At 50.6% G+C, this 12,405-nt stretch overlaps 2 protein-coding genes across 2 annotated transcripts; one reads left to right on the forward strand and one right to left on the reverse strand.

The window, feature by feature from the left end:
• Positions 1 to 289: 289 nt before the first annotated feature.
• Positions 290 to 2,590, forward strand: LOC123189770 (endoglucanase 14). Its single transcript, XM_044602261.1, has 5 exons — positions 290 to 718; positions 812 to 1,231; positions 1,567 to 1,653; positions 1,742 to 1,894; positions 1,985 to 2,590. Exons 1-5 carry the CDS (start codon positions 512 to 514, stop codon positions 2,588 to 2,590), a joined length of 1,473 nt encoding a protein of 490 aa, XP_044458196.1. The 5' UTR covers positions 290 to 511.
• Positions 2,591 to 2,736: 146 nt separating this feature from the next.
• Positions 2,737 to 4,793, reverse strand: LOC123189760 (acetylornithine aminotransferase, mitochondrial). Its single transcript, XM_044602253.1, has 3 exons — positions 4,335 to 4,793; positions 3,763 to 4,194; positions 2,737 to 3,352 (listed from the first exon to the last, which is right to left on the reverse strand). Exons 1-3 carry the CDS (start codon positions 4,737 to 4,739, stop codon positions 2,816 to 2,818), a joined length of 1,374 nt encoding a protein of 457 aa, XP_044458188.1. The 5' UTR covers positions 4,740 to 4,793; the 3' UTR covers positions 2,737 to 2,815.
• Between the last annotated feature and the right edge of the window lie 7,612 nt (positions 4,794 to 12,405).

Genomic DNA, 12,405 nt, shown 5'->3' on the forward strand with positions numbered 1-12,405 from the left:
GTAATCAATACAGTCCTTTTATTCGCAAATGAGATCCATATATACACCATAAATACATGATCTCAAACGCGTCCAAAAAATATATGAACTGGCTGTAGGAAATATCGACCTTCTCCAATGAAGTTAATTCGGCCAAATAAGTTCAGATACGGGGACGATACGATTTACATTTGGCACCCGGTTTCTGAAGGTCGCAAAATCTCCGCACATAGTCAAAACAAATCAATACTCGTGCATGTATGGCGCGTAATCATTGTAGGATATCAATGCTTGCATTTCTGATGGATTTGTTTCACCAATTCATAGTGGATTGAAACCTTATTCCTCTCACCCCATCTCCTTACTTGCGCCTATAAATACACTTGTCCCGTCGACGGGAGGAGCGTACTCGCTGATCACTCTACTGCACACATAAGACAGTGGTACAATACAACGATAGGACCTAACAAGAAACTAGCCAGTAGTTTTTGTTGTAGAGAAACTAGCTAGTGAACGCCGAGGGACGACGAAGATGGTGGCAAGGGCTAGGGTGCTGCTCGTTGCCGCCGTGGTATGGTTTTTGGCAACCACGGCGTGCCAAGCCGCCCAGCGGGACTACGCCACCGCGCTCACCAAGTCGCTGCTCTACTTCGAGGCGCAGCGCTCCGGCAAGCTGCCGCCGACCCGGCGCGTCCAATGGCGCGGCGACTCGGCCCTCAAGGACGGCGCCGACCACGGCGTAAGCACATCGGCGATGCATGCATGTGTATTACTACGTTGTACGTGTTTGGTTCGTGCATGATGCTGGCATGCTTGATCGATCGACGTGCAGGTGGATCTCATCGGCGGCTACTACGACTCCGGCGACAACGTCAAGTTCGGGTTCCCCATGGCTTTCACGGTGACGATGCTCTCGTGGAGCGTGGTGGAGCACCGGGACCGGCTGGCCGCGGCGGGGGAGCTGAGCCACGCGCTCCAGGCGGTGCGGTGGGGTGCCGATTACCTGGCCAAGGCGCACGCCCACCCCGACGTGCTCTACGTGAATGTCGGCGACGGCGACTCCGACCACGCGTGCTGGGAGCGGCCGGAGGACATGGACACGCCCCGGAGGGCCTACGTGGTGAACGCCACCCACCCAGGCTCCGACGTCGCCGCGGAGACGGCGGCGGCACTGGCCGCGGCCTCCGTCGCGTTCACAGGGCCGCGCGGCGATCCCCGGTACGCGTCGACGCTTCTGAAGCACGCGAAACAGGTGCGCATTTTTACTTGCTTACATTCAGAGAGACTGCTGCATGTTTTGAGTTTTGGCACACGCAGCACGCAGATTACACAATGGATGGTCAAAAATCCATTGGTGTAATAGTACTAGATAAGAAAATAGAGCGACGCACGTATCAATTTGCCCTTTAAATTGGGGAAATTGAACGGTGGCTACCATCAATTTGAAAAATAATGTGATGGGATTTATTTAGCAAATCAATTCATAAAGCCGTGGTCATATAGTGGCTAAAAATGAATGTCAAATTAATTATTGCTAGAAAACTGAAGCCGTGGTCAGCTAATTTCTTGAGTGACTTGCTTCTGCAGTTGTTTCAGTTCGCCAAGAACCACCGTGGCCTCTACCAGAACAGCATTCCATCGGCCAGAAGTTTCTACAGTAGCAGCGGCGACGAGGTAGGAAGCACATCACTAATTAATGTCACAATAATGAACAGAAAAATAGCAGTGTTGTAAAGCAAATACTGAAACTTGTTTGGAACAGGACGAGCTGCTGTGGGCAGCTGTCTGGCTCTACATCGCCACCGGCCACCAGGAGTACAAGGCCTACATCGCCGGCACCAACAACGTTGGCGGGGTGCCGCAGTCGTTGTCCTGGGACGACAAGTTCGTCGGAGCCCAGGCACTGGTCGCCAAGGTAAATGTACCATGATGATCCTAGTAGGTCTGGTGAAGTGACAACAACTTTAAGCTTCAGTAACTGATGACTATGCTGGCCATACTGCAGCTCATCCTCCAAGGGAAGCTGGCCAACAGCGGCCGCCACGCCGAGATGAGGAGCAACGTGGAGAGCTTCCTCTGCAATGTCGTTCAGCATGGTGACGGCCGCAGCGGGCGGCTCACCCCGGGCGGCATGCTCTACCTGCAGCCCTGGTCTAATCTGCAGGACGTCACGACGGCGATGTTCGTCCTCGTCATGCACGCCGACCACCTGGCGGCGGCGAGGGCTTCCCTGCAGTGCGGCGGCGTGAGGCTGCCACCGGCGCAGCTCGTCTCGTTCGCACGGTCACAGGTGGACTACATCCTTGGCAAGAACCCAATGAAGATGAGCTACATGGTTGGGGTTGGAAAGAGGTACCCGTTGCAGCCGCACCACCGCGGCTCGTCGCTGCCATCCATCAGGAAATACCCGGGGAAGATCTCCTGCGGCAAAGGAGCCGAGTACTTCCACAGGTCTGCGCCCAACTTGAATGTGATTGACGGCGCCATCGTCGGAGGGCCTGACAACAACGACCATTACGACGATTCTCGGGGAAATTACCGGCAAGGCGAGCCATCGACCTACACTGTTGCGCCCATCGTCGGAGTTCTTGCTAGGCTTCTGCGTAACTGATGTTCCTGTTTTCAGTCAAGAGATGTGCAATGTCAATGCCGTCCTTGTAATTTAGGCAGATATAACTTAGCCAATAAAAGACTTATACCGACAACAACACAGGCATTGTTTCCTTCCAAACTTTGAAAAGAACTTCAACATCACAATAGTCCAACATGACATTTTATTCCCTTCCAAATTTCGAAAGAAACTTCAACATGTAGATCTTAAGAGATCTTGTTTACACTAAGAGGTAGAGGCTTCAAGAGCAGGTAGACATTCCCTTATCACCTCTGCAGCTTGCTCCAGCTCCTTCTCCGACACGATGAGCGCAGGCACAAGCCTCACCACATTGCCTTTCCCGGCCGTCAGCAGAAAGACACCAGCATCCAAGCACGCATCGACCAAAGGCCCAGCCGGTACGTCGAGCTCAATGCCAACGATGAGACCGGCCCCCCGGATCTCTTTGACATGAGGGTTTCCACCCAGCTTAGTTTTGAGCAGCTGCTTGAAGTATTCTCCTTTCTTGGTCACCTCTGCTAGAAAGCCAGGTTTCTGGATCTTGTCCAATGTGGCTAATGCAGCATGGCACACAAAAGGGCCTCCGCCGAATGTGGTACCATGGTCACCGTAGTGTATGGCTGCCGCAACCTTTTCGGTGACCAAGGCCACACCAATGGGAAGGCCGTTGGCCAGTGGCTTCGCCAAGGTCATTATGTCAGGTAATACACCATAAACCTCATGGGCCCAGAGGTAACCTGTGCGCCCCAGACCACATTGCACCTGTGTTGCAAACAGTAGATTAGATGTCTCCACATCTCAAATTGACAGAAGTTGAACTTCACAGTGCAATCCTAAATCCCTACTGTTGAATTGCGTATTTGCATTTTGGTTATTTCAAATATGAAAATGCAGGCTCTCATGGAAGATCCCTTCATGGGGACAATGATCAGAAAGTTGTCCCGGTCTCCCAGAATTAGGAAGCAATAGGGAATACATTCCCTGCCGGACGCATTTGGCGTCTTCGTTCTAAAAAAAAAATACATTCCCTGTCGAACCACTGATGAATCTCCAGAACAGAAAATAATTTTCTCTCCTTATACTAGAAATTCAGAAATTGTGTAGTTACCACTAATTATTTCTATGCAATCGACTACAGAGACAACTATTAATGAAGGTAAGTTGTGTCATACCTCGTCAAAGACCAAGAGAGCCCCTGCCTCATCACAAGCATCCCGCAGTCCCTGCAAGAACTCGTTGGTGGCACTGTGAATCCCACCCTCACCCTGCACGGGCTCGACAAACACAGCAGCAATCTTCCCCGACTGTATCACCTTCTTGGCCTCCTCCAAATTGCCATACTCGACAAATGTTGAGCCGGGCATGACAGGTTCAAAGGGCTCCCTGTACTGCACCTTGCTAGTCAGCGCGAGCGAGCCAATGGTCCGGCCATGGAAGCAGTTGGTGAAGGACATGAACTCCGTAGGCGCATCACCGTTGGGGTGCGCGACCCTCTGGTACTTCCTGGCGAATTTGATGGCCGCCTCATTGGCCTCAGTGCCGGAGTTGGCAAAGAAGGCGCGGTCAGCAAAGGAGGCCTCCACGAGCCGCTTGGCGAGCTCCACCTGCGCGTTCAAGAAATGGATGTCAGACGAGAAGGAGAGACCGTGTGGGAAGATTAACCAGGCAAGCAAAGCGTCGAACACGTTGCGGACATTGTGGAGTGAGTTTGGGATGGGGTTGGTGGGGAGCAGGGGAGGCGTACCTGGGGCACGGTGTAGCCGACGTTGCTGGCGTGGACCAGGCGTCCGCGCTGGTCCGCGGCGGCGGCGTCCACGTCGGGGTCGCCGTGGCCGAGGGCGTTGACGGCGATGCCGGCGGCCATGTCAAGGTACTCACGCCCATCGATGTCGTAGAGCTTGCAGCCGCGCCCCGCCACGAAGACGACCTGGGCGCGCTTGTAGGTGCCCACGATGTACTTGGCCTCGTCCGCCATGACGGCCCGGCTCGCCGCGGACAGCTCCCGCCGCGCCGCCGCGGGGGCGGTCGGCGCGGGCGCCGGGGTCGCGAGGCAGGCGGAGACGCGCGCCCGCCGGGACGACGGGAGCCTCGCGGCGGCCGCGGCCGGCTTGACGGGCGCGACGGCGAGGAAGGATTGGAGCGAGTTCATGGCGGACGGATTCGGGGTGGGCGAGAGGGAGTGGAGGGGTTTCGGAGTTAAATACGGATTGGGGTCGGGGTTGGATGAAGTTAAAAGAAAAATCTGGTCACGCTTTCTGGTTTCGTGGCGGCTACTGTTTTTGTTGTGCATCAACAACTACCGCGTGCGGCGTGCTGCCTTCTCTTACCGTGGACTTTCGTCTTGGACTTCTTTTGCTTTCTGTCACTGTATTATATGCGTGCAACCCTAGCTGAATTCCACGATGTTTCTAGCCGGTTGGTGTGAGAACACGGGCTTTTCTTTTCATCCTGAAAACGAAAGGAAAAAGAAAACACAAAGTTTAGCCTTTTTTGCTTTACATAATGTGAAGTACATAATTGTACAACCCTATCATGGATATTTGCTAAATATTCTGTCCGTGCTCTGGTATTCTCGGAGTGATACATTTCTTATACCAAACCTGAAAGTTTTTGATTTCGATTCATTCATTTAGTTTAACCGTACTATATGATATATCATGCAATTATATCAGAGATCGGAAAATGGCGGCTTACTACACTACTAAAAAAGATTTATTAGTGACGTATCTGTTTTGGCCATTAATGACGCAATACATGTGCGCCACTATCACTAGTAACATATACTAATGGCGCGCCTCTGGTGCGCCATTAGTATACCAGACTATAGTGGTGCATGAGGCAGTGCGCCGTTAGTAAGTCACACTGTGCACCATTAGTATGCCTCCCAGAGGGCCATATTTATCTTGTGCTCTGGGTTACTAATGGCACACTAACTGATAATGTGTCACTAGTATGTTTATTGCAGTGCGCCACTAATGTGATGTATGGTGCGCCACTAGTATGAATATTAGGAAAAAATTTCTGATATTTACACAGGTTACAAAATATATTACTGCACAGAATATAGACATCACAACATATAAACAGCAGATTCATCAAATACAATAGAAGATTAGTCTCTGAATACAATTCATCATATTAGTCTCCGGATTCAAAAGACCGAACAAAGTTAGAACATTACAAGTCTCGAGATCGCGAGTAGCGAGTTTGTCTTCACATTACAAGTCGATATCGATCATCTAAACTACCATCACATAGAAGAGAGCTGCGGTCATCACGATGAGCATCATCGCGATGAAACTGGTCTTCATCCGGTTCCTCCTCAGCTCCCTCCTCTCTCCCGCTAGATAGCACGCGTATCTAGCTTCCGCCTCCGCCCTAGTGGTGTACCATTTGTAACTGTTACCGCTGAAACGGTGAACCTGTCTCCGACACTCCTCCCAGTCGTCGTAGACTCCGGGAACCTTACCCTTGTACACGACATACAACGGCATCTCTATGCACTAGCCAAACAAAACGTTAGTAGCAATTCACAGATAATACATAAGCAATATATAAGTATTCAACAAAAGGATCGGAAGAGAAAAGCAAGACATTAATAGCACGATTCATGGTCCTACTAATAAATAGCATCGACTACATATAAGTTGAATGACTGTCCAAACCAAAGAGACATACAAGTTCATTAAAGTTTAATTACAACATGAGCTAATCGATATTTCAGAACTACACATAGCATCACTACTTTTGACTCGACTTAGGGACCGGAGCGTGGATGAAGCCGCCGTCTATCGTGATGGTCATGAAATCGCGGGCGTTGTCAGCCTGCATTTGTAGCGTTGTTTCTATCTCACTGTTGGAAGGTTGATATCTGCTGAGGTAGAACTGCCCCGAGATACGAAAGACATCTTGATGGATGATTTCCGCAAACTCTGACTGGATGCGAAAGAATTCTTGTCTGATGTCCGCGTCCTGTATTGCCGACAAGCTTGTGGCCCAATCTTTGAGATTATTTGGTAGCAGAAGGTGATTATGGTCCCGTACGATCGCCTACATGTGATGGAGGACGCAGTAGGCATCCTTCTGACCGCCAGGCGGCTGCTTGACGCAAGGGAACGTCGTATTGTGGGCAAACATGTGCTTGCCGTACCTACGAATTGGCCTGGTGAAGGTGCCTCCAGATCTGGCGTAGCTGAGGAGAACATCATCAAGAACTTTCTTGATATTTGTGTAGTCTTTCTTCGACTGACGGTTCGAGTAGAAATATGTGGCCATGGAATATTTCGGGCTTAAGAGGATGAGTGTGCAATGTGTGTCACTGCACAAAACACGGAATGTTAGAAAAAAAAACGATCGAAATCTAAGAAATCATATGTTACAGGGCGGTGAGGGGATGACTTACTCGGGAAAGTAAGGCACGAGGAAGTTATCCTTATCTAGGTTTGCCAGAATGACGCCTTCGAGGTATGAACTCGCGACTTGCCAGTCCCTAGCGCTGCCCAAGATCTTGGCACACATGTAGAAGGGGTCGACTATCACGATGCCTGGAGTCTTGTCTCTAATGATCCGCATCTCCATACTCAGCGAAAATAGCCAAACGAAGGTGTAGTGCAGCGGATGAAGGTTAAACATAGCGAAGATGTCATCAAACCGCAGGACGATCATACCCCCGATGGCGCTATCCACAAAGCCCTTGCCCTCTGGCACCTTGGCCACAAAACCGGGTATGCCACATCATTCTCTCGGAGACACCGCTTCTCCAAAGAAAGAACACTGTCATGCAGACTCCGCATAGCACCAGTTGCAGCATTGAGCAGATTAGTCGGTAGCATCAGCCTACCCACCACATGCACCCTCCTCGAGATATCCTTAGGTGAAGGTGGCCCGTCCTGAGCACGGATCGTACTCGGTGCCGGCTGGCTCGCACCCTTGTTAGTCTTTCTTTTCCGTCCCTTCTTCTTCTGCTGTAATGGGATCGAGTTCTGCTCACAGACAACATTCTTGAGTGTGTTGGGGCTGGTAATATTTCGCACCTCGGCTATCTGAGACTCGGTGAAAGCGACAGCTGGAGGCGTCTCCTAAGAACTGAACGCCAGATGACTCCTGTTGCAACTGGGTTTCTCCGCGGTACCAGCTAGATCATCTTTTGCAGGGTTGGGTTCTTGAGAAGGAGGCCCCAAGAATTCGTCACCGTACCCATGTTCGTTGAAGTACTTATCAACGTTGGTAAATGTACCATCGTTGTCGTCGTTGGCGTTGTCCGGATCCTGTGCCATATGCATGTCCGGATCTTGTGCCATATCCATTGTCCGGCATGTCCGGTAGCGTTGCGGGGGTCTTGCCATGGCTTGGTGCCGACACGACTGGCGGTGTTGTCTCTGGGGTGGTGTCCCCCGCCCCCAAACGAATCTGGCTCTTCGGCTAAATCATGGGCCAGTTTATGCAGGCGCTGAGGGTCATCACATCATCTTCGTCAGCCCCATGGGGTCGATACGGAGGTAACATGTCGACGAAGCCCGGCAGCACCCGAACCAGTTGAACCCTATAAACGGTGGGTGGCATCTGATTATCGTGGAACATGCGGCTGCCCCTGCCCTTGGCGACATCGACCAACTCGTCGTTCACGAAGTGCAGGAGAGTGCATGGAACGCCGGTGGTGCCCTGCGAAAACATGTAGGGCATCAGGGATGCCTAGTCAAAGGCAAGGAGATGAAGTCATCGGCCGAGAGGCTTAATTAGTTACTGTGATGGCGTCGAGCTCGGCTAATGTCGAGGCACCGCCAACGGCGGGCGTGCAAGTGACGGAGGGGGCGCTTGCTGCCGAGGTGTCGGCCGGCGTATTCTTCCCACACCCGGGTGTATTAAGCTGCAATGCCGACGCCGCCGCCGCGGGAGAGACCAATGCCGCCTCCGCCGGAGACACCAATGGTGCCGCCGGCACGTTGCGCGAGTTGCTGCCCGTGAAGCTGGGAATCGGGGGCGGCCCCTGTTGGCCGCCCGCAATCCACGCATGCAACCCAGAAACCAAGGTAGGCATAATGGCGGTGATCGTCGCTCCCAGTTGGTCTCGCACTTCCTCTTCGACGATCTCCGGAATCCGCACCACTTGTGCCTTGAGTTGTTGAACCTCGCGCTCCTGGCTTTGCAAGCTGGTCTTTCTCTCCTTTCGCCCAGCGGTATAGTACTCCAACCATTTCGTGGACAAGCCTTTGCTAGCCACACGACCAGCTGACGACGGCTTACTGAGCTTATCCTTGTTTTTCATTATGTTCAACGCCCTATTTGAAGGCGTGTCGAAAGGGGAGCTCTGAGACGACCCCGTGCTACTGCTTTCAGTTTCCTGCGGAAGGAACATGAACCATTTAGAAAATTGGCTTCATTAATTAGAATGCAACCATATGGAGCTAATTACGTGGGGGTGTATTCCTTACCAGAAGACGCTCAAGCGCCTTGGTCTTCGGATCCGTGGTAAGCTCCTTGGTTACCGGGTCCACCTTGTACCGGGCCCTGACATACTTCCTGGTCTGCTTGTCACGGTATTTCTCAAAGAGGGGCAATAGGCCTTGCTTGGCACGCTCCGCGTCCTCCTTGTCCCATATAGATTTCGCCACTCTATAACCACCGGGACCGAACTTGTGGACCCCTAAGTTCAAGTCCCGCATCTCTTTCCCCCACTGACTTGATTCCACGGTTGCGTCGCTCTCGCACTTAATCTTGAACTCCAAGTAGTCATCTTCGCTGATCGAAGTATGTTTCTCCTTGATCTTCTCATAAGTATCACCTTTTTCAATCATTCTCTTCACCGCAGCTCTCCAAGTAGCCAGGGTCGTGCTCATCTTCGTGAGGGCGGCACTATTCACTTTATTCCCTGAGAGGCGTGTGTTTGCGAAGTCACCGGAGAACTTGTATCGTTCGTGCAGCTTCGTGAAGAGGATGTTGCGCAAATTCCCTCAGTCATGATGCCTTAGGTTCTCGGTGTTGATCGAGACGGTGCTCCGAAGAATGCACCCGAGCTGTCCCCCGTACCCCTTGACTATTTCTGGGGGCGCCGTTGGATGCCCCTCGGAGGACACTTCAGTAAATTCCTCCTTGACGGCGCCGAGAATGTTCCGGCGCCGGTCCTTCCGTTGCCTATTTGGTTGGCTGCCATCTGTGCGTGCACTGGCATCATCAGTGGTGGCATCCTCGACGGCACCATCAGTGGTGTCATCCCGGACGCCACTAGGGGTTGTGTAGTCAGGATCGGTGTCTTCCGCGGCGTCCTCATAACGGTGAGGTTCTTCCTCCATCTTCTAGGACAGCTCCCAGAATGCCTTGCTGCCCAAACCGCCGGCCTCATTGTTGTGGGCCATGTTTCGCTCTAAATAGGAAAAAAGTTTGGTCAAAAAGTTGGTTATTGTCAAGGAACAAGATCTCATCATTTAGAGTTTGTGACGAATTATCATGGTCTCATCATTTAGGGTTTGTCGACATCGAGGTATCCTAAAAGCTAAGCTTTTATCATTTAGGGTTTGTCGACGCCGATGCACCCTAAAAGCCTAAGCTTTCATCATTTAGGTTTTTATCGACACCGAGACACCCTAAAAGCCAAGGTTTTATCATTTAGGGTTTTTCGACGCTGAGGCACCCTAAATGCTAAGTTAAGTTTTCATCATTTAGGGTTTATCTATGCCGAGGCACCCTAGGTTGACTGATATATATGGGTACTCTAAATGGCAGTTGATCCTACTTAAGTAAGTACTAAGATACCCCGGCCCATGCATTAGTCGCAAGTACCCCATATGTCCTATTTTTAGCAAAGTCATGCTAAAATTCACGGAAAATTTCATCATGACATTTGCTGAAAATAGGACTTATGGAGTACCCGAATTTGCCGGAACGGAAGTTAATCGACATTCCGGCAAACTCAAGGGCCTCTCGGGGTACCTGCAAAATCATCACGACACGATGGTCGGAGACAAAACCCAGCAAACTAGCACCACAATGTGCCTCTACTTTCATATGGATGAAAAGGCCACAGACCATATGGTCCTCTGCTTTCATATGGACAAAAATCAGCTCAACTTGCAAACAAGAATCAGCCAAGACAAGAGAGGTGGCCATGGCCAGCAGCACACTGAACATCCAAACATCACTTCAGTGCATACTACACTTCAAAGCCAACTGATCATCATAGGCAGTATATGTATCAGCAGCAAAGGACAAATAATGCTATATAACAGGAAGAGAAATAATTGCAAACTAATTGTACATATAAAAAGGGCAAGAACACAAATATGATCATCTGAAATGAAGTTTGAATATAACAGCAGCAGACCAGAACTTTGTTCTCAAAGTGAGGTAAAAGTGCGAGTAAATGTAATTTCTTGAGACCACAATTGTAGTTCGCTTGCAGCACGCAACTAAATAAGCAAGCAGCAGGCAACCAAAAGTGATCGTAACTAACAAGTGTAACACAGATAGAACTGGATTCTATGTCAGACTTTCAATAGGAATAGTTAATATCCATGACACGATAGACCAGTGAACTAGAAAAATCACAAGGTACTTTCTCTACCTAATGAACTCCATATGACCACATAAAACCGTGTTTAACCATACCAGAAGCCATTTTCATAGTCCACTATCCTATTGCCAACCATACACCCAGTTGGCCAAAAAACAACCTACTGTGAGCCCATGCTTGCTTCCAGGACATAGTAAAAAATAGCATTTTGGTTCATGCAACATATACTACAGTTCTTTTTCAAATTTACAGTAGCAGCAGTAGTACTAGTGGGTGTTCAAAAACCATTGTAAGTTTCAATGCACTGTATCATCAAGTAAATGAAATGGTACTGAAACATGGCCATTTCTAGCTTTCTTTCTCTCATTTACCCACAACTCAAGGCCAGTAGCAACAAGCAACAAAAGCAAGCAAAACCACCAAGCAACAAGCAGAGATTGATGACTCCTCACCTTGCTATTGGTGACGGGGTCGGACGGATGGAGCAAGCCGGCCGGGAGGCGACAACAAGTCAATGGCGGTCAGCGGTCGAGGAAGAAGTAGTCAGTGGTCCAGAGGAGACTGGAGCTGCTCGGACAGGAGGATGACCGCGGTTGACGGAACCGAGAAAGGTTCAAGACGTCCCTGCACGCCGGCACCAGGAATCACCATCCAATCCATTAAAGGGGGGAGAAGGCAAGAGCAAGAATGGAGCTAAGGAGCTATCCAACCCAAGTTAACCAAGAATCAAGAAGAGACGGGGAAGGAGGGAGATAGCTTATGGGCTGACGCCTGTGGACTGTGGCGGCGCTGACAACGAGGAGTGAGATCTCGTCGACCTTGACAGTTATCCGGGACGGGGCGACGGCGGCAAGACTTTCTGGGCTTTGCTCGCTGCTAGTCCGGGGAGGGCGATGGAGGGCTAGGAGAGGGCGGAGAGGGTGAGGCAGGGCGGTGGCGGTGGAGCGGGCGCGGGCGGACAGTGTCGGGTTAGGTTTGGGGCGAGAGGAGGATCTGGCGAGGGAGGGTGAAAGTGCAACTATCCCTAGGTGGTTTTGGTAATTCCTAACAACATATAGCTCATTGAGCTAATGCTATTTCAAGATTAATATCTCAGGAAAGCTCAATGTTTGGCATGGCATGGATGAGAAAAGTGGACCCCTCAAAATGCTAAGGACAAAAGGATTGGCTCAAGCTCAAAGCTCAAGACTCTACATTTTCTATTTTAGTGATCCAAGATCACATTGAGTGTATAGGAAAAGCCAATACTATCAAGGAGGGATGAGGTGTTGCTTAATGAGGCTCTTGCTCAAAATGCTTAGTGATATGC

The sequence above is a fragment of the Triticum aestivum genome, chromosome 1A (assembly GCF_018294505.1).
Source record: "Triticum aestivum cultivar Chinese Spring chromosome 1A, IWGSC CS RefSeq v2.1, whole genome shotgun sequence".
NCBI classification, from domain to species: domain Eukaryota; kingdom Viridiplantae; phylum Streptophyta; class Magnoliopsida; order Poales; family Poaceae; genus Triticum; species Triticum aestivum.